This window comes from Larus michahellis, chromosome W (genome assembly GCF_964199755.1).
Source record: "Larus michahellis chromosome W, bLarMic1.1, whole genome shotgun sequence".
NCBI lineage: Eukaryota > Metazoa > Chordata > Aves > Charadriiformes > Laridae > Larus > Larus michahellis.
Genome location: NC_133929.1, coordinates 3,884,705 through 3,910,459, shown reverse-complemented (window position 1 = coordinate 3,910,459; position 25,755 = coordinate 3,884,705). Strand labels below are relative to the sequence as shown.

Below are 25,755 nucleotides of genomic sequence, written 5' to 3'. Positions count from 1 at the left end.
AAAAACTATATTTCTTTGATCCTCATCATAACAGCACCTTTAAACAAGTTACAATCCACTTGCAAGCATAATAATGACTATCTGAAAAGATTAACTGTGGGATTTATGATTACTACAAGACACATAGATTCTAAAGGCATGACTGTAGATTCAGTACTGTTTTACCAAACATACAAAAAAGGAATTATTATTTCCTGTTTCTCTCTTCTTATAATTTTAACCAACTGTCAAAAGACTGAATGGCTAATAACCTGTGAAAATTATTATATCTGCAAAGCATTAATCACAGCTGCCACAATGTGGCACAAAATAAATAACATCACCTACAGTCCTAAGTAGCATTCTACTTACCAATGTGGGGATGGAAATGTGCTATTTTGTTTCTTAATATCTACTAAAAAAAGGGAAACTAATGAAGTGGAGGATGAACACCAAATTAATTTTGACTTCTTGTTAAAATAAGTTAGTTTCAGAATGTTTTGACTGCACACAACCCTTAAATCCAGTAACACAAGATAAGTTTTCATGTACCAATTTAACACACATTTTTTCAACTGCCAGGCTTGTATACTTCACTGTCTTTAATACCTAGGCTAAAACGAAAATAGTCACATAATGAAACCAGAATAATAGTGACAAATAAATGCAAGAAATGAGTAAGAGAAAAAAGAGCAAGATGCTTAATGTTTCATAAATAAACTTGTGGAAGTTAACAGTTATATTTAACATTTATGACATGGAAGAAGTCAAGCAAGCATGGCATAAGGCCAGCATGGATGAACAGGGAACACATGACTGAGCTCAAATGCAAAAAGAAAGCACATAGAACATGGGCAACCTGAAAGGAATATAGAGACAGTGCCCAGGAGTGCAGGGATGAAGTACGGAAAGCCTAAACTCAGCTCAAATTGGAACTAGAGAAGGATATGAAGGGCAACAAGAAGGGCTTCTACAGGTATAGAATCATAGAATCATAGAATCTTCATAATTGGAAAGGACCTTCGAGATCATCGATTCCAACCAACCAACCTACAGTCTCTGCCACTAGAGCATGCCCTGAAGTGCCACATCTAGACATTTCTTAAACACCTCTAGGGATGGTGACTCAACCCCCTCCCTGGGCAGCTGTTCCAGCGCCTGACCACTCGTTCAGTAAAGTCATTCTTCCTGATATCTAACCTAAACCTCCCCTGCCGCAGCTTCAGACCATTTCCTCTGGTCCTGTCATTATTCACCTGGGAGAAGAGGCCACCACCCACCTCTCTCCACCCTCCTTTCAGGTAGTTGTGGAGGGCAACGAGGTCTCCCCTCAGCCTCCTCTTCTCCAAGCTAAACATGCCCAGCTCCCTCGGCCTCTCCTCATATGCCCTGGTCTCCAGACCCCTCTCCAGCCTGGTAGCTCTCCTCTGGACATGCTCCAGCACTTCAATGTCCCTCTTGTACAGAGGGGCCCAGAACTGAACACAGCACTCGAGGTGAGGCCTCACCAGTGCCGAGTACAGAGGCACCATCACTCCCCTGCCCCTGCTGGCCACGCTGTTCCTGATACAAGCCAGAATGCTGTTGGCCTTCTTGGCCCCCTGGGCACACTGCTGGCTCATGTCAAGCTGGCCGTCCACCAGCACCCCCAGGTCCTTTTCTGCTGGGCAGCTTTCCAGCCACTCTTCCCCAAGCCTGTAGTGTTGCTTGGGGTTGTTGTGACCAAAATGCAGGACCCGGCACTTGGCCTTATTAAACCTCACACAGTTGGCCTTGGCCCATCGATCCAGCCTGTCCAGGTCCCTCTGTAGAGCCTTCCTACCCTCAAGCAGATCGACACTCCCACCTAGCTTGGTGTCATCTGCAAACTTACTGAGGGTGCACTCAGTCCCCTCATCCAGATCATTGATAAAGATATTAAACAAAACCGGCCCCAAAACTGAGCCCTGAGGGACACCACTGGTGACCGGCCGCCAAGAGGATTTCACCCCATTAATCCCAACTCTCTGGGCACGGCCATCCAGCCGGTTTTTAACCCAGCGAAGAGTACGCTTGTCTGTGCCATGATTCGCCAGCTTCTCCAGGAGAATGCTGTGGGGGACGGTGTCAAAGGCCTTACCAAAGTCCAGATAGACAACGTCCACAGCCTTCCCCGCGTCCAGAAGGCGGGTCACATGGTCATAGAAGGAGATCAGGTTGGTTAAGCAGGACCTCCCTTTCCTAAACCCATGCTGGCTGGCCCTGATCCCTTGGCTGCCCTGCACTTGCCGTGAGAGCTCACTCAAGAGCATTGGCAAGGTATCACTCAAGGTACAATGGCAGTAAAAGGAAGGCTAAGGAAAACAGAGGCCCATTGCTCAATGGGGCAAGGGACCTAGTGCCAAAGGACACAGGAATGACTGATGTACTCAGTGCCTTTTTTTGCTTCAGTTTTCACTGATAAGGCTTGTCCTCAAGCCTCACAGGTCCCTGAGCCTAGTGGCAGAGTCTGGAGGATTGAAGCATTACTCATAGTAGAGGAAGATACAGTTCGATACCACTTAAACCAGGGTGCCACAACTTGTCAAGAACACAGACTACTACCCATTGTTACTCTTTCATGTGGGCATGAAGGACACTGCAAGCCAGAACCTGGACAGAATCAAGGAAGACTATAAAGCCCCAGGGGTGCAAGTGAAAAAAATTGGTGCCCAAGTCATCTTTTCCTCCATTTTACCAGTCAGAGGAAAGGGAGCAGCCAGAAATGGATGGATAATGCATATCAGCTCCTGGCTATGTGGCTGGTGCCATTGTGAGGGGTTTGGCTTTTATGGCAATGGGATGTTCTTTGATGATTATGGCCTGTTAGAGAGGGATAGGATCCACCTGTCTAGAAGGGGCAAGGGAATCTTTGGCATCAGGCCAGCCAACTTGGTGAAGAGGGCTTTAAACTGAAGGACTTGGGGGGTGGGGTCCAGGGTGGCAATGCTCAAGCCAATTTAGCCAACTGGGGAGTAAGCCAGGCCAGCCACAGCAGGGACAATTGTTCCTTAGCTGATTCCCAAGATGAGATCCAGAAGGCCAACCAGCTCAAGGGTGTGAATGGCTATGCTGGATCCTTTTGCACCCCTCTAGGGAAACCTACATGCTCAACAGCCTCTCTGAAATGCCTGTACGTCAATGCACGCAGCATGGGGAATAAGCAGGAAGAGCTGGAGATCTGTGTGCGGTCGCAGGGCCATGATCTCATTGCAATTACAGAGACATGGTGGGATAGCTCGCATGACTGGAATGCTGTCATGGATGGCTATGTACTTCTTAGGAAAGACAGGCCAGCAAGGTGGGGTGGTGGAGTTGCTCTCTATGTGAGAGAGCAAGCGGAATGTAGCGAGCTCTGCCTAGGGGTGGACAAAGAACGTGTTGAGAGCTTATGGGTAAGAATTAAGGGGCAGGCTAATATGGGAGACACTGCTGTGGGTGTTTACTACAGACCGCTGGATCAGGAAGAGGAAGTCGATGAGGCCTTCTACAGACAGCTGAAGGTAGCCTCACAATCACAGGCCCTGGTTCTCATGGGAAACTTCAACCACCCTGATATCTGCTGGGAAGGCTACACAGCCAGGCATGTACTGTCCAGGAGGCTCCTCCAGTGTATTGATGATAACTTTTTGACACAGGCGGTGGAGGAACCAATGACGAGAAGTGCTCTGCTGGACCTTGTACTGACAAACAAAGAAGGACTGGTTGGGGATGTGAAGGTCGGGGGCAGCCTTGGCTGCAGTGACCATGAGACGGTGGAGTTCAGGATCCTGCGTGGAAGAAGCAGGGCAAAAAGTAGAATTACAACCCCAAACTTCAAGAGAGCTGACTGTCCTCTTCAAAGACCTACTTGGAAGAATCCCATGGGCTAAGGCCCTAGAAGGAAGGGGGGTGCAAGAGACCTGGTTAATATTTAAGCACCACTTCCTCCAAGCTCAAGATCGGTGCATCCCTAGGAGCAAGAAATCAGGCAAAGGAGGCAGGAAACCTGCATGGATGAGCAGGGAACTTCTGGAAAAACTCAAATGGAAGAAGGAAGTTTACAGAAGGTGGAAAAAGGAGCGCTGTCAGAGTATGCAGGGATGCAACGAGGAAGGCTAGGGCCCACTTGGAATTAAATCTGGCAAGGACAACAAGAAGGGCTTCTTCAAGTACATCAGCAGTAAAAGGAAGACTAGGGAAAATGTGGGCCCACTGCTGAATGGGGTGGGTGCCCTGGTGATGGAGGATGCGGAGAAGGCGGAGTTACTGAATGCCACCTTTGCTTCATTCTTTACTGCTAAGGCCATCCCTCAGGAACCCCAGACCCTGGAGGTAGGAGAGAGAGCCTGCAGTAAGGCAGACTCTCCCTTGATCAAGGAGGATCAGGTTAGAGATCATTTGGGTGAACTTGACACCCACAAATCCACGGGCCCTGATGGGATGCACCCGAGAGTGCTGAGGGAGCTGGTGGATGTTATTGCAAAGCTGCTCTCCATCATCTTTGAAAGGTCCTGGAGAACAGGCGAGGTGCCTGAGGACTGGAGGAAAGCCAATGTCACTCCAGTCTTCAAAAAGGGCAAGAAGGAGGACCCGGGGAACTACAGGCCAGTCAACCTCACCTCCATCCCTGGAAAGGTGATGGAACAGCTCGTTCTGGGCCTCATCTCTAAGCACGTAGCAGAAAAAAAGGTCATCAGGAGAAGTCAGCATGGATTCACCAAGGGGAAATCATGTCTGACTAATCTGATAGCCTTCTATGATGGCATGACTGGCTGGGTGGATGAGGGGAGGGCAGTGGATGTTGTCTACCTTGACTTCAGCAAGGCTTTTGACACTGTCTCCCATAACATCCTCATAGGTAAGCTTAGGAAGTGTGGGTTGGATGAGTGGACAGTGAGGTGGACTGAGAACTGGCTGAATGGCAGAGCTCAGAGGGTTGTGATCAGTGGTGCAGAATCCATTTGGAGGCCTGTAACTAGTGGTGTTCCCCAGGGGTCAGTACTGGGTCCAGTCCTCTTCAATATACTCATATATATATATACTTCAATGACCTGGATGAGGGGATAGAGGGCACCCTCAGCAAGTTTGCCGATGACACAAAGCTGGGAGGAGACGCTGACACACCAGAAGGCTGTGCCATCATACAGGAAGACCTGGACAGGCTGGAGAGTTGGGCGGAGAGGAGGAACCTGATGAAGCTCAATAAGGGCAGGTGTAGGGTCTTGCACCTGGGGAGGAATAACCCCATGTACCAGGACAGGCTGGGGGCTGACCTGCTGGAGAGCAGCTCTGCAGAAAGAGACCTGGGAGTCCTGGGGGACAACAGGATGACCATGAGTCAGCAATGTGCCCTTGTGACCAAACAGGCCAATGGTCTCCTGGGCTGCATTAAAAAGAGTGTGGCCAGCAGGTCAAGGGAGGTCATCCTCCCCCTCTACTCTGCCCTGGTGAGGCCGCATCTGGAGTACTGTGTCCAGTTCTGGGCTCCCCGGTTCAAGAAGGACAGGGAACTACTGGAGAGAGTCCAGCGGAGGGCTACAAAGATGATCAAGGGACTGGAGCACCTCTCTTATGAGGAAAGGCTGAGAGACCTGGATCTGTTTAGCTTGGAGAAGACTGAGAGGGGAGCTCATCAATGCCTATAAATATCTAAAGGGCAGGTGTCAAGAGGATGGGGGCAGACTCTTCTCAGTGGTGCCTGGTGACAGGACAAGGGGCAACGGACACATGCTGGAACACAGGAAGTTCCATCTAAACATGAGGAAAAACTTCTTTACTTTGAGGGTGGCAGAGCCCTGGCACAGGCTGCCCAGAGAGGTGGTGGAGTCTCCTTCTCTGGAGATATTCAAAACCCGCCTGGATGCATTCCTGTCCAGCCTGCTCTAGGTGACCCTGCTCTGGCAGGGGGGTTGGACTAGATGATCTCCAAAGGTCCCTTCCAACCCCTACAATTCTGTGATTCTGTGATTCTATGACATATACAAGTCCATAGGAGCAGGTGGGATTCATCTAAGGCAGCAAAAGGAGTTGGCTGATGTCATTTTGAGATCACTATCATCTTTGAAAGGTCATGTTGATCGGGGGAGGTTCTGAATGTCTGGTAAAAGCAAATGTCACAGCCATTTTCAAGAAAGGCAAGAAAAGGAATCCAGGGAACTACGGGCCAGTCAACCTCACCACCGTCTCTGTGAAGCTTACAGAACAAAACCTTCTTAAAGACATTTCCAAGTACATGAAGGACAAGAAGGTGACTGGCAACAGACAGAATAATTTATCAAGGGGAAATCATGCCTGACTGATTGCCCTCTATGATGAGATGACTGGCTATGTAAAGGGGAGAGCAGTGGATCTTATTTACCTTGATTTTAGTAAGGTCTTCGACATGGTCTTCCATAGTATTCTTATAACCAAGCTAGTTAGATATGGACTGGATAAGTGGACAATAAAGTGGGTGGAAATTTGGTTGGATTACCAGGCTCAAAGGGTACAAATCCAGTACTGCTTCTCAGTAGGAGTCCAACTTGCAACCAGTTATCAGTGGTGTCCCTTAGTCCCTTAAGGGTCAATACTTGGCCAATACTGTTTAATGTCTTTATGAAAGACCTGGATGATGGGAGAGAGTGCACTCTCAGCAAGTTTGTGGATGACATCAAATTGGAGGAGGGGGGAGTGCTCAGTATGCACATCAGAGGGATTTGTACAGGCTAGAGAAATGGGCCGACAGAAGCCTCATGAAGTTCAACAAAGGGAAATTCCAAGTCCTGCATTGGGGATGGAATAATGCCAGTAAACTCTGGGGGGCAACTGTCTAGGAAGCAGCTTTGCAGAGAAGGACCTTGGAGTTCTGGTGGACAAAAAGTTGAACATGAGCCAGCAGTGTGCCCTTTCAGCAAAGATGATCAACAGCATCCTGGGCTTTATTAGCAAAAGTGCAGCCACCAAGTCAAGGAAAGCAATCCTTTCCCTCAATTGAGCACTGGTGAGGCCACATCTGGAGCGCTGTGCCCAGCTTTTGTCTCCCCACTACACAACAGACATGGACATACTGGAGCAAGCCCAGCAGAGGGCCACCAAAGCTGGACTTGTTCAGCCTGGAGAAGAGAAAGCTCAGGAGACCTTATTGCTTTCTTTAACTACCTAATGGACCAGACTCTGCTTGGAAACGTTCAGCACAAGGACAAGTGGCAATGGTCACAAGGTGGAAAGTGAGAAATTCTGATTAGATATAAAGAAAAAGTTTCCCCTTGAGGGTGGTCAAACACTAGAACAGGAACCCAGAGAGGTTGTGGGATTTCCATCCTTGGAGATATTCAAAACTCAACTAGACAAGGTCCTGAGTGACCTGCTCTGAACAGGAGGTTGTATTTGAGACCTCCAGAGGTTCTTTCCAACCTATATGATTTTATGACTAAAAAATCAATAGGTTATTTTCATCTCAGAATGACAGGAAGAGCTCACAGGTAAGAAACAGGAACATCCACTTAGCATCTTTATCAGGGGCCTGTCAGAGCAGTTAAAACTGTCACCAACAGACTTCTGCCAAAAGGTCTGATGCTTCAAGTCAGAAATGCTTTGTTTTGAAAACAGGGGGACAGAAATGAAAGAAGTGCTCCACTAAGTAACAGTGCATATGCAACTTATAAATCCTTTTTCTCCCATGACTCTTAATTGTTCTATCAAATACAGTGGCTCTAATTGGTAGAAATCTGAAATGCAATAAAAATTTCAGTAATGAGATTTTCCTGGTAGAATGTCAGACATTTTCAGATCTATGTTTCAAGCTCAAATAAATGCTACATAGATGACTATTGTGAATATGACATTTGGGAGGGGGACAGAAGGTCAAAAGAGCAACAATCTTCATAAGTCTAAATTTTTAAGTCTTTAATTAGAAGTCTTTTTTTTTTTTTAAATGCAGATAAAGAAGTCTTCATTCATTCAATGTAAACACAACCTCACAACTCACATGTAAAAATAACTTTTGTTATGGTTTTAAACCAGCAGGTTTATGTATCAAATGTCCCCCCAATCTGCCTTCAGTTTTAATTTTTGGTTATGTTTTTGTAGGTTTGGGGGGAAGGGCGAAAGGGGAAGGAGGCTCAAAATCACAAATAAGGGCAGGGGTGTGGGTAGAGTGAGATGCCTGGAAATTAAAATAGTGGTCTTTCAAATCAATGTTGAATTTTACATTCTGAGATGCACAAACTGGTCAAGACACATATAGAAGCAAAAAAAAATACTTCACACAACTCAAGAGTCCTGAAAAGTTCACTAAAATTCTGCTAAATTTATGAATGTCACACAGTCCTTTAGGAGCTTCAGTGAAACAAGTCAGTGAGCAAAGTTTCTTCTCAGTGCATGAGTGGCCCAATCTGACCCTCAGGGTATGACTGGGTTTCATTAATGCCTTGAAACCAAATACTATGGAAACAAGCTGTGTGTCTTATATAAACCTTGGGTGGCTACATACAGAATTAAAGCTGTAGGACTGCAGATTGAAACTGAGAATGCAGAAATCAGGATTCCTCAGTGGCCAATATTTCTTCTTTGCAGAATTAAAAACACAAACCACAACAACAACGGACACTTAATAAGTCCTCTTATCTAGGATGCGTCTCAAAAACCAATATTATACAGAGCTCAAAATAAAAGTATAAAACCCCTTTCTATTGCAAACCTTTTCTGGCAGTTGGGACTCAACCTCTTTTTTCAGTCTCCTTAGCAAAAATGGCCGGAGCACTTTGTGGAGACGACGAATGATCAGGATAGTCTCTTCCTCATTTAAGTCCACCTACAAAAGTTTATAAAGGTCACAACAAGGCAACTCAGTGTGTTATATAATGTCTTTGTGATTAGATTATTTGTCATTATTGTTTGAAGTAATTACTTGTTGTGTTACAACTAAATTGACTCAGAGTCCAGAAGGAGACACTTTAATGAAGAATTTTAAAGCTGTAATAAAGGTGGCTTTTAAGTATGCTAATTCTCTGAGCACAAAGGAGAGTTCAAAGACTATTCCTATAACACGGCTTCCTTTTTGTTTCCATCCTAATGGTTTGTTTCTAATGAACTTTAAGCAAACTGTTACAGTACCCTTTCTCCAGTCATGGCAAATGGAGCATTGAACCACTGTTCAAACGTGCTGCAGCTCTTGAAAATGGTTGGGAGAAGGAAGTTGAGAAGAGCCCAGAGTTCAGGCAATTTGTTCTGAAGTGGAGTCCCAGTCAACAGTATCCTCCTAGGGGCCACATAGTGAGTGTTTAAGACCTGAGTCAGCTTGCAGTGATGGTTCTTCATTCGATGACCTTCATCTACTATCATGTATTTCCATCGAATCTGCAAGAAGAAGAAAAGCCGGTAAAGAAAAAGCAGGTCAGATATCATCAGAATTAGAACCTACCTCCCAGTAGGTTTTAAACAGGAACATTTCAAAACTGAAACATCAGTCATTCCTGTTGAATGACTGGAAACACAAATCTGACATTATCCAAGCATTAGTGGCCTCCCAAGCAACAAGAGGAGAAACAAATACTACATAGTATTTGTATTTACATCTGTAAATAAGCTTGCATCAACAGGTGAATCCCCTCATTTTTTGGGAGGAGTTCAGGAGACTGACACCATAAGGTCATAATTTGTCTTACTGGGTAAGAAAAAGAACACAAGAAATCCAAATGAAACTGTCAGAAAGAAGAAACTAGACAGGATGCAAAGGCATTTTCTGACAAAATAACTGTATTCTCTCAAAACACAGTAACCCTGAACTTTGCTTTGATTCAGTTAATCCCTTTCTTCTAACCCCCAAATGAAATAACATAATTAAGGCCATCTAAGTCACTGCATCTTCTGAAATAAAACTTTAATGCAGTCACAGTAGAAGTTGAAAGAAAACTGCCATGGTTTTTATTACTTTCTGTGCTAACCTATACCTCATAGGATGAGTCTGATGGAATGCTGCTTGAACCTCAGCACATCAGTGATTCAGGCAGTTCTTTAGCTCAGTCCTTTCAGACACTTCACGTCAGCAGTTTAGGGTTTTTTGTTTGTTTTTGCTTTTTAAAAAGCAAATACTGCCTCACAACCTACTTTGTTACAGATGTGAAGCTATTGCTGCCTCTTGCTGCGTTATATGCTTGCTGAGGCCCTCAGTGATCAGAAAGAAGTGGGCCAGATAACCAGTAGACAAACATGTGTCACATAACCAAAAATATAACAAACCCCCCCAACAGATGTTGGGCATATATCCAAATCTTAGGCCATGTGACCAGAGGCTTCATGTAAGTCAGGTTGCATACCAAGAATAGAATAGAATAGAACAGAACAGAATAGAATAGAATAGAATAGAATAGAATAGAATAGAATAGAATAGAATAGAATAGTTCAGTTGGAAGGGTCCTACAACGATCATCTAGTCCAACTGCCTGACCACTTCAGGGCTGACCAAAAGCTAAAGCACGTTATTAAGGGCATTGTCCAAATGCCTCTGAAACACTGACAGGCACGGGGCATCGACCTCCTCTCTAGGAAGCCCCTTCCAGTGTTTGACCACCCTCTCGGTAAAGAAATGCTTCCTAGTGACCAGTCTGAACCTCCCCTGACGTAGCTCTGAACCATTCCCACGCTTCCTGTCCCTGGATCCCAGGGAGAAGAGCTCAGCACCTCCCTCTCCACGTCCCCTCCTCAGGAAGCTGTAGAGAGCAATGAGGTTGCCCTCAGCCTCCTTCTCTCCAAACTAGGCAAACCCAGAGTCCTTAGACGCTCCTCATAGGACATGCCTTCCAGCCCTCTCACCAGCTTTGTTGTCCTCCTCTGGACGCATTTGATTACCTTAACATCCTTTTTAAATTGTGGGGCCCAGAACTGCACACAGTACTCAAGGTGAGGCCGCACCAACGCTAAATACAGCAGGATCATCACCTCTCTTATCCGGCTGGTTATGCTGTGTTTGATGCACCCCAGGATGCGGTGTGCCCTCTTGGCTGCCAGGGCACGCTGCTGACTCGCACTGAGCCTGCTGTCGACCAGCACCCCCAGATCCCTAAATTCCTATGTTAAGGGCATGCCAGTCATAAACCAGAGGATATCTCTGTTTGTAGTTATGTGCAACATTTGAGTCATATGGTAAACAGCAAAATAACAAGACTATGATGTACTGATCACATGACCAATAAGGTCTCAGTTTGTAGTCCTCAAGTGCTTTCATCAGATGCTACATAGCCCCATTGCACAGAAAAAGTTGGTGCCACACTGCTGTTCCCTGCTCTTATCTTTTAGTAATGGTGGGCAAAACCTAGAGGGATAGAAAAACTGTGCAGACTAAAGCTGTTTTCAACCATTCAGAATTATGCTAAGATCATGTACTGTCTATGTTCCAGAGAGGAACAATGAGCCATCTAAATATATAATAGTATAAAAGGAAGACAATACAATCACAAGGTTTCACAGTATGGCAAAACATACCTACCTGGTCTGGTTTGTGTGTATTTTATAAAATACTCTTACGCTACCATACAGTTTTCAAAACAATTCATTACATCTGAGGCACCAATATCCACATATCATTTTGTGAGCTTTTAAAAATTGAGTCTTATGTAATAAAGTGTCTGGATATCAAATTCATTATATAGGTGGTCACTTGGGAAAAACACACCACGCAGCTGGAGAGGTTGCAATAACAGCGAGCTTCAGCTCAGAAACAGAACTAGAAAAGTAAGAGTCAGGATGACAGATTAGGATAAATGCTATCAGGCAGTGGAAAGAAAAATCACACTTTTCTAAAGACAGGTAAGTCTACAGTACTGACAAAATTCCAGAGCAATAATATTATTCTCTGAATTACATCCAGGAAATTTTTCAAGGAGGGAGAGATCCAGTTGTCAACAGGGAAGTGAAAAAGTAGATGAAATGGTTAATTTTTAGCAAGACAAAACAGCAATTCAGGACTATAAATCAAAACTAGATGTTTTGTCCTAGGCACCAAATAAGATGATGTCTTTAAGGGTTAGCTGTTAAGGGATGACAGACATTCCTTACCTTAGCAAGAATATGTTTGTCCTTTATTATGTACTCGTAAGTAGTTAAAAGAACATTAAATTTTCCACTTCGAAGCTGAGGAACAAGTGAGCGACGCATGGCAGGTGTCCCCTAAAAGAGAGACAAAGGATGAAGAAAACAGATATACCTATATTTCTATGCGGTACAGTCATGAATTAGCAGAGAAAGAGACAATATATGACCTTGTAATCCTGCAAAATCATACCAAATGTATTGATATATTCCATACTCCTTCAAGAGTGGTTTCCCTAACCAGCTGCTGGACTGTAAAGCTCTGTTTACATGGGAATGGAAGCATGCAGCCGGCAGTCTAGTCTACTTAATAATTGCTTAACTTTATAGGAACTGCAACCAAACAACAAAATATTCAGCTGTATACAAAATGTGCAGTATTTATCATTTGTATTGTTCTCAGCAAATCCTTGCAATATGGTATTTAACAATTTTATTCTGCATTTCGCTAACCAAAAGCAATTACAGTTAATTACAGCAATTTTGGGATGATTAACTCTCATGCTTTATTCTTTCAGCTTTATGTCGATATAAAAAAATAAATCAAACCTTGTAAGATATTTTCACCACAGAAGGAGCCCATTTGTCAAATTCGTATGTCCAGTTGGATAAAGTTCTAAATACAAGATTAATAGGTAAAAGTAATATATTTCATTATTTGTTAAAAAATAATTTAAACTTCATAATTATGCCATCTGTTTCCCACAATGCTGGATTCTCAACATACTTCTTACACCCCCTATAATAAACAGTATATTTAAAAAGAAGCACATAATATATTGTATCAGGATATATGTATCTTTATTTGAGAGGGGAGGAAATAAAAATAAAGTGGGGAAAATGTCTCTTCCCCTTATATTCAGGGGTCCCTTTCAGACCAATTCAGCAAAGTATTTGAAGTATACCTTTGTATTTTGATACATATTAAGGGGAAGATATATCTACACAGAAAGACTTATGTGTCATTGTAAGCTGATAGTGTGTTTGCCAGTATGATATAGGAACAGAAGATAACCTTTTTGTTTGTGAAGTCATTGGACGTGCCAAGGCAGCACCAACCTGGTCTAATATGCATCTTATGGGGGGAGAAGAGAAGGAAGAAAGAGTTTTAAAATAACTAAGGTCACTCAAGTTTCAGCAACTTCGAAAGGTTCCCAGAATGGGAAAAACTACAAGCATGTAATATTTAAAAAAAAAGTATCATTCTTCTGTTGTGGCTAATGTGAGGAGTAAGTAACAGTGAAGTAGGACATACTATATAGCATGTCAGCAGAGTGAACAGGAAAAGTAATGAAACAAAGTGCTTTTATTAGCCATCCGGTCACTTTTCCAAAGCTAGACAATCAGTTAGGAAGAAATAATCACAGGCTAAATTCAGAGTACACGCTCAGTGCAATTCCAAGATGTGCCTCATCTTGTCATTATGTGAGAAAAAAGTATATGTTGCTAAGAAACCAAACTACAATACACAGAATAATAGCAGAATAAGTTTACTTACGAAAGGGGAACAATGATGAGATAGGGGCCATTGAGTCTTTTGTGTTCCATCAGATAAGTGATGAGTGCAATAGTCTGTATGGTTTTTCCTAGTCCCATTTCATCAGCTAAAATTCCATTCAAATTGTTATTATAGAGTGAAACCATCCATTCCAGGCCCTGGAGCTGAAATGAATAATCATTTCAATTATTTGAAATCCACAGAGGTAGGTAGTACTAATATTACAGAAGCGAGGTTCTTACTTCTCTTACTACTTAGATGCTGGTTTTCCTTCCACAGTACTATGTGCATGCAGTTCCAAATACGTCTTGGGAAAGGTGATATGACTTACATCTATATGAAAGTCATCACTGCTATTTAGGGCCAGTATGGCACATGCTACAAAGTCATATTTTATAGATACTGAAGTTTTTTTGTACTGTAGGCAGACTAATGCTGCCATCCATACTTCAGGTTTCTTAACCCTTACCTCTAAAAGATTCTATTTGTTAATTTAGACACTGTCAAATTTAAAACCTTTGAAGTAAAATTTTATGTCAGATCTCTGCCTCAACCAAAACTTTCTCAAAACCAAACCTATCAAGCCTCATGCACTGGCCATAAGACTCACATTTGGTTCCACTTCACACCCCCTGAGTGTGCATCTTGAAAACTCTTGTAGTACGCACCCATTTAGTGTTTGCTGTCCACAACTCCATGGTCAGAAGAGGTCCACTGACCAACTATGCCTGGCATGTAGAATCCCAGAGCTGGGAAGAAGCCACAACAGTGTAGTAAGCAGGATCTACCTAGCTGGGCTAGCTAGAAGGCACACTCACTCTATTGCATCCTAGCATGCTGACTACTTTCTTGTCACACAGCCTTCTCTGCATGTATGTATCACATTATCCCATACAAGTGTAATCTGGACATTCCCACTTCCATGATCCAGATGTTTGATGAGTCTCATGCATGGGGAGAGAAGTAAATTAACAGGTCTGAGAAAGTTCAGCTAAGAAGTATGGGGAAAACATTGTATGTCAAAAGTAATCCGTTGTATCCATGAAAATTTATACAAAATAATACAGCCAATCTATCAGCTTCACACATATGCTGATTGATTTATATTTAGGTACTAAATTCTCTGAAGACTGTCTTTACTGAACTCAGGGCAACAACAGTCAAGCAGAACTTTTTCTGCAGTTGTTTCCCACTTACAAGTGGCTGCAGAACTGATAATAGAGAAGTTCTTTCCTGGGTCATCAATCACCCCTTCACTGACATGTACTGATGTGCAGAAGGAAGAGGCAGCCTAACTAAAGCCAAGAATGAAAAACATGTGAAAAAGGAAAAAAAAAAGAGAAGGAAAGTCAGGCAGAAAAAAATGGATCAGATCTAGAGGAAACTGAAGGGCATAAGAGTCAAAGCGATAGGACAAGAACCAAAACCAGGCCTCAACACGCTTGCTGTAAAGCTCTCTGGAAAAGCGTGCACCTTATCTGTAATAGTAACAATCTGTATATAAAACAATCACTAGAGATCCACGCTGAAGTGCCAAAAGCTCAAATTGTTAAATTTTTAAATATTAAAAGAAGAAAAAGATTGTTTAAAAAATAATCAATGAAAAGAATGAGCAAAAATCCAAATACTGGGTTGATGGGAAGGAAAGTGTGGTGGGTTGACCCTGGCTGGATGCCAGGTGCCCACCAAAGCCACTCTATCACTCCCCCTCCTCAGCTGGACAGGGGAGAGAAAATATAACAAAAGGCTCGTGGGTCGAGAGAAGGACAGGGAGAAATCGCTCACCAAGTACCATCATGGGCAAAACAGACTTGACTTGGGGAAATTAATTTAATTTATTACCAATCAAATCAGAGTAGGGTAATGAGAAATAAAACCAAATCTTAAAAACACCTTCCCCCCACCCCTCCTTTCTTCCTGGGCTTAAGTTCACTCCCATCAGTGCAGGGGGATGGGGAATGGGGGTTGCAGTTGGTTCATCACGTGTTGCTTCTGTAGGAGACAGTTCTCCATGAAGTTTTCCAACATGAGTCCTTCTCACAGGCTACATTTCTTCACGAACTGCTCCAGCGTGGATCCCTTCCATGGGGTGCAGTCCTTCAGGAACAGACTGTGCCAGCGTGGGTCCCCCACGGAGGTCACAAGTCCTGCAAGGAGCCTGCTCCAGCGTGGGTTTCCCACAGGGTCACAGCCTCCTTTGGGAGCATCCACCTGCTCCGGAGTGGGGTCCTCCATGGGCTGCAGGGGGACATCCTGCCTCACCATGGTCTTCACCAGGGGCTGCAGGGGAATCTCTGCAGGGGAGCCTGGAGCACCTCCTCTCCCTCCTCCTTCACTGACCTTGGTGTCTGCAGAGTTGTTTCTCTCACATATTCTCACTCCTCTCTGCAGCTGCAATTGTGCAGGTTTCTTTTTTCCCTTCTTAACTATGTTATCACAGATATGCAACCGCTGTCGCTGATTTGCTCAGCTTTGGCCAGTGGCGGGTCCATCTTGGAGCCAGCTGGCATTGGCTCTATTGGACTTAGGGGAAGCTTCTAGCAGCTTCACACAGAAGCCACCCCTGTAGCCCCCTGCTACCAAAACCTTGCCATGCAAACCCAATACAGAGAGCAAAACTAAACCACTATTGGTCTGCAATGAAGAGAGATGTTTACAGGTATATATAGAAAGTTGATATTATTCAAGTGGTATGTATGAAATTTGATCTAGGATAGAAGACTACATGCATCATCAATTTCTAACCTAATAGATTTCTTGTGTTTCTGCCCACATTTTCAAAAAGTTTGTCATTTTAAGCACTGTAATTAAATACCTAGGATAAGGCAAGTCTTAAATGTTTTAACATACTTTACTCAATGAAAAGTATATTATATAGGAACCTGGACATTATTATGTAACTGTCAGCTGTAGAGCAGGGTATTATTTTGAATAAAAGGGTTTGGAACTACTTAAGCTAACTCCAACTATATTTCTTACCTGATAATGTTTTAGTGTACCATTAATAAGAAGAGAAGACTGCTTCTCCACCCTCTCTATGATTGCATGAGCAACAGTGTAGTAGGACTGAGACCCTCTAGCACTATATTGCATACTGTATTCATCATCCACATCTTGTTTGGCTGTCCTGGAAAGCAGACAAAGAATAAAGGTAAATCCCCACAAATACATATATTTTTCAATATAGTTCACTTATTTATACAAGTAGTAAAGAGGCAGTAGAAATTCTCAGCTATGGGAAGTTTGCCCTTAGAAGAATGCACGCTACTTTTTAAATATTGCACAAGTACTACCGAGCGGTCATATCCCTTCTTCTGCAGGTGCATGTCACAGGTGCTACAACAACCAGCCACTCATGGTAATCTAGAGCAAGCTAATTTTGAGAGCCCTGATAGGAAATCACCATTCGGGGCAGAGGGGGGGAGGAGAGAAAAAGAAAAAAAGAGAAAAAAAAGGCAGAATCCAAAGCTCACTCAATGATTTGTTTAGCATCTTTCTCAGAAACTTCCTCACTGTTAGGATCCAGAAGTATCTTCTGATCTGCTTCTAACCTACTTGATTCTTCTTCATCTTCCTAGAGAAGCAGGAACAAGGACAGGAAAATGTTGTACTCTCCAATGCTACTCAGTCGTAACTTTGGCTTACACTCACATATTTATTAACAGTTTTCATTGAACAATGCTTTATACCGACAAGAACCCGAACCAAAAAGTTCAACTGACAGCTATCTTGATACACTACAACAAAACAAAAAAAAAATTTACATAGATTAACTAATAGAAAGTCACAATACTTCAAGAAAAAATATTTTCCTCTTCAATGTTCTCATTTATAAAAATCTTACTCTACCTATCCTGCTCATAGAGCAGACTGATATTATGCATATTTTTATACCATATTCAAGATGCACGATACTGTAAGACAGCTTAAAAAACTGGCAAGAGCTCCTGCTTTCATGCTGGTTTAAGCTTCTGGTTTATTATTTTTTTTTAAAACAGATTATATTTTTTATCTTTATTTATAGTTTCACTTCTAGCTATAGTTGCAACATGACAAATGGGTAAATTTTTCTGATTTTACTGGGAGCTTTCTAACAATGCTTGAACCATTTGAAGAAAAAAGGTGTTGTGGAACATTTTAAATTCTTAACAATTAAACAGTAAAATATTGCTCTATAATATTGCATCTATCAAAGATGATATAAGCAGACAAATATCCTAGCTGTCTTATTACATTAGCCCTATTTCATCCCTACTTAAGAATTACCAAGGAAAAAAAAACCAGAAAATGACCCTGAAAGCTTCAAAATGCTGATGTGGAGCTGTAAAAATGAAGGTGTATTCTAGCAAATGATCCTAATAAACCTTTGCCATTTACTGACTCAAAGCACCCAAGTCAGAATCACACCACAATCAATAAAATTTGTCTTTTCTCATCCCCTCAACAGGAAATACTTCAATGTTAAGACTAGGAAAGCAGTGCTTTCTCTAGAAAAGTATTACATAACAGATACAAGACGCATCTAGAAGATGAAAGCTGTTAACTTTATTCAGCACAGAGCCACCATACCTCCTTTACAGAGGTGTATTTTAAAATAAGAACCTTCTTGTCTGTTCTTTCATGATTATTTCATTATTTTTACTCTGATGATATGAGAGTAAAACAAATTCTCTTTATTCTCTTTTCCCCTCATTCAGATTATCAGGTAGGCATTTACAGCACATATCAAAGACATGCTATGCAATGAGCAGCACTGCAAAAAGGATGTATTTTGCTGTTTGCATAGTTTAAAACAATTAGACATTTGCTACTGCTTTTCTTCAAGCCTATGAAAAAAGGAACATACAGGAAAATAATGTGGGTTTTGCTCTACTGCACTACTAAAAATGAAATTTGAAGAAAAGCATACCTACCTCCTCCTCATATTCAGAGCCACTTTCATCTTCACTGTCTGACCTGGGAGCAACTTCATAGCTGTACAGAGAAGACGAAAGAATACAAATTAGAAATACAAAGGGAGGAATGGAATAGATTCAATACATTTCCTACTCAACTTACAAGTAGTAAATTAAAAGGAAAATGGAATAGATAAAAAAGACAGTTTCATTAAAAATAACAATACAGTTGACACCCCCCTAGTAATAAAAATACCCCATTGGTTTGCTAGCTACTTACCCAGGGTTCATTTCCAACCAAGCATCTAGCTGACTTGCTTTTGGTGCTTCTGGTCCAAAAAGAACTTTGCCTGTTTCAGTGTGAGTAACTTTGACTGGAAGGTCACTCATCTGACTGCTCTCATCTATGGGCTAAAAATTCATATGAAATTGTATAAGATAACTGGTCTTCCTGTGTTTGCCACAGTTAATGAAGAGAACTAACACAACTGCAAAGTTATGACTCTGAATAAGTTAATGTGTTACTGAAGCCTCAGTTTCCCATACTGCTACCAAGTCAACACTAAGTCACAGTATTTCTGTGTGTAACATATCTCTACATTTAATATTCACACATGTATCACAGTATTCCAAGTAAATGAATGAGAGCAGTGTGGAAAAGTAACTTGACCTCTCTGAAAGAAGAGAGAAAGTATATTACACTTACAGTCCTTTCACTCTTGCTGCTTATACTGATGAAGATTTGTAAGATGAAAAAACATTGACCTTTCAGCCTATTTCTTTCTTTATGTATGAAGAAATGGAGCTATAAGATTTTAATTAACTTCTAAAGTAAAGAAGACTTAGTTAAAGATTCACTGTCTTGACTCCCTTTCACTTACTCTGGTGCTCTAACAAAAGAAAAACAACAAAATTATGTCTCTGATACTTCTTTGGCCTGCTCAAACCACAGATTTTCTACTTTACAAACTATTTTGGCTAAATATGTTCTTTTTAATAATAATTTGCACAATAAAGAACATTTTCCCAAAATATATAAACACAAAATTGGAAAAAAAATTTGAACAGGTATAAAGATGACTTACAGTGAGTATAAAACTTACTCCCCCTTCTAGAAATGATTATGTTACAGCAGTACATGTACATTTCCCTGGTGCAACTGTATATACATTAAAGGATGTGGCTCTACTTTTTTAACTACACCAGCAAAGATAACACACTTTCATGTGTAGATAAGACTAAGTAAACTAATAAGCAGACTTTTCAAGTTGTGTTTACACATAAATGAGTAAAAAAGGGCATAACACTATAGCTCTTAATGAGGCAGCATATGTCCTCCAATTCTACTGAAAAAAAAAAAAAAGAGTGCGCTAACTGTTCAAAGAACAACATGGGAAAACTTCATTTTCAGTTGCTTCTGAGGGACAAAGTACCTTCAGGTATCTTGAGAAGCCTTTGTGACAGTATATTTTACCCTATGCCAGAAAGGGAATTGATGTGCAATGTCAACAGTGTATTTTCTAGTAATGAGATGATATAATTTGTTGTGTTTACAGGTGCATTTTGAAAAATAAGTAATGCGCTGTACACGGACTTTTATCTCAGGAAAAACATTTATTTTTAAGTGTCTGCCAAAGCCGAAAAGGATTTTTTCAGCATACTCAGTACCTTTGTTATATAGACTTCAACTCTTTGAAGAGAAACAAGTTAGCAACAATGTTAATCCAAAGTGGTTTTCTCCTGGTTATAAAAAAAGCTATGGCAATGGTATATGACTTCTACAAATTCCTTCCTACTGTAACACAAAGCTCCCAGCTTGTGCTCAGGCAAACCACTGACCCACGGTCATGCTGGCTGAAGTAGAAGATCAGATCCGAAGCTGCAAATATTAAACAGTAAGGTTTGCCCAGCCATGCGTAAGGGAAAATCAAGCAGGAGCTGTGAGCAATGAAGAGGAGTAAATGAGCTTGATTAGTAGTCGATATCAATGGCTTCTGAATCAATTGGACACTCTCCTGTGCTACTTCAGGGATAGCAATACCTATGATGGGCATGGGATGAGAATGTATGATCATGCAATTCTCCTTCCACACATGACAGTACAGTCTCCTTCTTTGGACAACTCTCAGTATATAGAGAGAGCTAGGAAGAGCTGGTAGCTCTTGATAATGCTGCTCTGGGTGGGATTTCCAAGGTAATGCCTCTCTGGAACCTCCCTTTTGTTCCCAGGAGAACCCATATACCACTCCCATGACTCAGATCAGGATTAACAGTCATCTTTTATTCTCTGACTGTACCGCCCCAAACAGAGCTTTTAAGAGATCCTTTTTGTTAACACATGTAAATCTAACAAGACTCCATAAGAATCAATATGTTTTTCATACAAATATGGTGTCTGCACATAGCAACAGAGAGAGAGAGAGAAGCAGAAGAAAAGAAGAAAGGAAGGAAAGCCAGCAGGTCCAAACCCGAAACCAGAGACCTTGACTCCACGCTCCACAAAACTTAAGGACAGGTATAATTCTCACTTTAAAAAAGTGAAGAAAAAGTGAAGCTCTGTCTCTCACGCACACTCTCTCATAGTCTTTCTTTCTCTTTTCCTGATGCTTTCAGACTTCTGTGTTTAGTCAGTCATCCTTGCTGTAAATTGCTTTAAATTGTAATTGGGTAATCTTCCAGATTCTGGTGGGGGCCTTTTGTCAGAGGAATTCATGGGCATATAGCCTCTATTTGATGAAATTGAGAGTTGCTAAATTAACAAAGGACAAACTGAAGATATGATACTTTGTTCATAGTAGAAACTACTATTAGGGAACAAAACAGAGTACTGAAGGAGTTAGTGGATGTTAAAGCAGGACCCCTTTCAATCATCTACCAAAGGTCTTGGGAGTTTGGGGAGGTCCCTGCTGACTGGAAGCTACTGAATGTTATTCCAATTTACAAGAAGGGCATGAGGGATGACCCAGGAAACTAAAGACCTATTAGATTAACCTCATTACATGGAAAAAATATGGAGAATATCATACTGGGTGCTATTAAAAGGCACTTAAAGGACAATGCAATCATCAGGCACAGTCAACATGGGTTCACAAAGGGAAAGTCCTGCCTAACTAATTTAATATCCTTCTATGGGCCCCACAATTTAAAAAGGATGTTAAGGTAATCAAATGCGTCCAGAGGAGGACAACAAAGCTGGTGAGAGGGCTGGAAGGCATGTCCTATGAGGAGCGTCTAAGGACTCTGGGTTTGCCTAGTTTGGAGAGAAGGAGGCTGAGGGCAACCTCATTGCTCTCTACAGCTTCCTGAGGAGGGGACGTGGAGAGGGAGGTGCTGAGCTCTTCTCCCTGGGATCCAGGGACAGGAAGCGTGGGAATGGTTCAGAGCTACGTCAGGGGAGGTTTAGACTGGACATTTGGAAGCATTTCTTTACCGAGAGGGTGGTCAAACACTGGAAGGGGCTTCCTAGAGAGGAGGTCGATGCCCCGTGCCTGTCAGTGTTTCAGAGGCATTTGGACAATGCCCTTAATAACGTGCTTTAGCTTTTGGTCAGCCCTGAAGTGGTCAGGCAGTTGGACTAGATGATCGTTGTAGGACCCTTCCAACTGAACTATTCTATTCTATTCTATTCTATTCTGTTCTATTCTATTCTTGGTATGCGACCTGACTTACATGAAGCCTCTGGTCACATGGCCTAAGATTTGGATATATGCCCAACATCTGTTGGGGGGGTTTGTTATATTTTTGGTTATGTGACACATGTTTGTCTACTGGTTATCTGGCCCACTTCTTTCTGATCACTGAGGGCCTCAGCAAGCATATAACGCAGCAAGAGGCAGCAATAGCTTCACATCTGTAACAAAGTAGGTTGTGAGGCAGTATTTGCTTTTTAAAAAGCAAAAACAAACAAAAAACCCTAAACCGCTGACGTGAAGTGTCTGAAAGGACTGAGCTAAAGAACTGCCTGAATCACTGATGTGCTGAGGTTCAAGCAGCATTCCATCAGACTCATCCTATGAGGTATAGGTTAGCTATCCATGTCTTAGCACAGAAAGTAATATTCTGTTCTATTCTGTTCTATTCTATGTATGCTTGTACATTCATTTTACTGTATTTTCTTTTCTTTCAAATAAGACTGAATTGATTAATATTGTGATCTCTGTGTGTGTCTCATGGGGACCTTAGCATGCACGCTTGCTAACCTTGACCTTAGAGATTCCAAATGTGCAGGCACCTTTTAAATTAATTTCCCCAAATCAGTTTCATTTTTGCACTCTCTCTGAGTGTGTATGTGGCTCTTAGTCACATGCAAAAGCCCTACAGAGTACTAACTGAACAAAGAGATCAGATGTCTGGCATACACTTTAATCTTTTACTGTCACTATAAGTTATAACAAGTTCTGGGAAAATTAAAAAAGCCAACCAACCCCACAAACTAAAAAGGCTTGTAAAATTCACACCTCTCCATCAGGACCAAGACCAGCTCCCATTCCTTCTGCATTGTCTTCTGCCTTCTACAACAGAGACAAAACTATTATAGTCAAGCTATGAGCACAAAAACCACTTTATATGATGAAAGCATTCTAGAGCATGAACAGTTTTTTACTTTGCATTTTCACAGCCTGGGATGAATGTAAATAAAGATATTGATGAATGTAGGGGGGATATATATACAGATACTACTGCATTCACAGTACTTAGCAATCTTAATGGGAAATCTACAACCCTCTTAGTTGCCTTGGTAAATCTGTGCCTGGTACATGGCTAGCCTACTGTATTTCTGGTCCAGGAGAAGCTACAGCTTTACTTTGGAAGCACAGGCCATTTTCTCTGTTAAAAATATATTCTTAACAAAATGTACAGCTGTCTTGGAGATAGATAGAGTCCCTTCTATCTATAAGGAATATTTTTTATGTCAGTCATTTCAAAATTGGCCATTTATTATATATTGGCTTTTATTACCACATGTAGAGGATTGCTTTTAAGCAATGCATATATTAACATTTTAAATGGTATATATTTTTGGTGTCCAAACTATGCAAAGTTAAATTGTCAGGAATATTAGCTACAGCAGTCCGTTTATATACAAGCACATGAAACCTCCAAGACTCTTTTTCTTATAGGTGATAGTAAGATCATTCACACCATGAAAACTAGAGATGGAAATGGGCTATTAAGGTCATCTTACTCATCCTCTGGAACAGGAAAGGAATTTAGGTGTCACAAAAATGACAAATTATTACTTAATTATCACTTATTTTTATTTTTCTCATAAATTTGCTCAGTTACCAACTAGTCTCTCTGACAGGGATAGAAATATTTAATAACATACAAAGTAGATTTTCAAAAGGCTTAAATTAACTGGTTACAATGTAGACAATGAACAATACTACTTGTAGAATACCCATTTATACAAAATACACCTATTAAAGTTCTCTTTCTCTGGCTATTTCTAACAGCCCTACAAACCAAATATGGAATTGAGTTAAGAATCTACAGGTCTAAGTAAGCAGTTCTATATGTTACACTTGAATATACTAGCCTTTTCTGATATACTCTAGTTTGAACTCTCATAACTTATTCCTAATTTACATGGTTGGCCCATTTTTGCCTATAGGAAGTTTATCAGTAATTCAAATGTTTACAACCCACAGGTTTCTAATCTAATTTTCTTTCCATCTTTGGAATAATGTCAGCATGGCAAAAATACAGTATTTCCTACAGCAGACTTCAGAGAAATATGAATTCATTCAATGCTAAGAATTTGGCAATGCAGATTTCAGACACTCTGATCTCTGTAAGACAACTGGAGATCACTGCATTTACCAATGTTAAAATGGGGTTTGATAGGGAAGTGGGATAAAAATGTTAATTTTAGCTACTTGCCTTCTTTCTTCTCCTCCTCTTTTTCTTCTCTTTGGCTGCTTGTGCCTGTTTGTGCTCCCATACCAGATTGGTCAGATTAGCCACATACTCATCTGTCTGCTGCAATAAGTAGGCTAGGCGTCTGTCTTTCTTTTGGTCAATCAACTTACGGTAGCCTTCTTCATCTTCAGCCTAGCAATATAGGACAAACATCATCCATGAGAGAAGTGTTCCTAAGAAGAACCTACAATTGCAGTCTCAATGATGATGTGTTACCTTAAATATCTCCTACTCTTGCAGGGGATGACATTCTACAACAGGACTGAGAATGGAAAAAAATTATACAACAGCACATCAGACAAGTTACAATGCCGGTAAACTGAGGGAACTGATAAGACTCCTACAGAGAAGATTTTTCAAAAGCATGAAGTACATTTATCCCTCACTGTCATAGAAAGATAATGGGAGCCAGATGCCTAACTCTTATTTGGTCCTTTACCCAGTATAAGTAATAATCTTTATCCATCAGGTGTTACCAATAAATTTTCCTTAGGACAGATTATGCATCATCTATCTACTCTGGTGTTGTTTCATCTTCCTGTGGAGAATCTGATGCTGGCCACTGTTAGAAACAGGATATCAGACCAGATCAGCCACATCTCTGAGTCAGTTCAGCAATTCCCATATCCCTACAGCACTGCATAAGTATCTTGTTAGGGCATAGCAGGAAATATTACTTGTGTATATGTCCTGGTTCCGGCAGGGATAAGGTTCATTTCCCCAGGCTCTGGCAGGGACACAGATATTCCATCCCATGTGAGCCATGCCCAGTCCATAGCTGGGAGCTGCCGGGGGAGGGGGCAGGAAGTCACTGCTTGGGAGCGGGCTGGGGCATCCTGGGTCCAGTCGGTGAGCGGTGGTAAAGTAATCCTGTTTGTACCCTCCTCTATCCATGTTGTTGTTGTTGTTTTCTTGTTCCCTTTGCTGTTCTGTTAAACTGCTTTGGTCTTTTCCTTCCGATTCTCCCCCCACGGTGGGTGGGGGAGGGTGTGGGGGAGGTGGTTGAGAGAGAGGCCATGTGGTTCTTTGTTGCCGTCTGAGGCTAAAGCACGACAGTCCTTTTTGGCGCCCAACGTGGGGCTCAAAGGGTTGAGATAACGACAAATATGACCAGAGCTTGTTAAAAAAAAATTGTTGTGTTCATTTATTATATTAGGTAAATAGTCGCTGGTCACCATGTTGCTTAGTTTGTTCTCGTGGCTGGGTTATGTAAATACCTACATGTTTTATGTACTCCCCACAATGCTGTTTATCACCTGTGGGAGAGGGATCAGGATTATCATTTTGCTGTCCTGTGCGATATCAGCTTACAATATGATAACATCACTGTTCAGGCAGTTAGTTTGGGGCGTTGATGTGGTATTGCTGTCCTGTCCGTACCTCGGGAACAGTGTC

The 25,755-nt window shown here is 41.8% G+C and overlaps 1 protein-coding gene across 12 annotated transcripts in view; it reads right to left on the bottom strand.

Moving 5' to 3' along the window:
* LOC141735678 (putative global transcription activator SNF2L2) overlaps nt 1–25,755 on the bottom strand; it is a 208,845-nt gene that overhangs the window by 120,455 nt on the left and 62,635 nt on the right. For 11 of the 12 annotated variants that reach the window (XR_012584808.1, XM_074568726.1, XM_074568722.1 and 8 more), the window contains 11 exons: nt 24,322–24,492; nt 22,896–22,949; nt 18,719–18,849; nt 18,457–18,517; nt 17,017–17,117; nt 16,523–16,670; nt 13,544–13,707; nt 12,595–12,661; nt 12,013–12,123; nt 9,073–9,315; nt 8,657–8,770 (listed from right to left, as the gene is read on the bottom strand). Coding sequence is in view for 10 of the 12 variants with exons in the window: in XM_074568726.1 (XP_074424827.1) it covers nt 8,657–8,770; nt 9,073–9,315; nt 12,013–12,123; nt 12,595–12,661; nt 13,544–13,707; nt 16,523–16,670; nt 17,017–17,117; nt 18,457–18,517; nt 18,719–18,849; nt 22,896–22,949; nt 24,322–24,492 (1,365 nt within the window). In the remaining 2 variants the exon portion in view is untranslated. Of the gene's footprint in view, nt 1–8,656; nt 8,771–9,072; nt 9,316–12,012; nt 12,124–12,594; nt 12,662–13,543; nt 13,708–16,522; nt 16,671–17,016; nt 17,118–18,456; nt 18,518–18,718; nt 18,850–22,895; nt 22,950–24,321; nt 24,493–25,755 lie in introns of those variants that run through there. The other variant, XM_074568735.1, reaches the window with a different exon arrangement.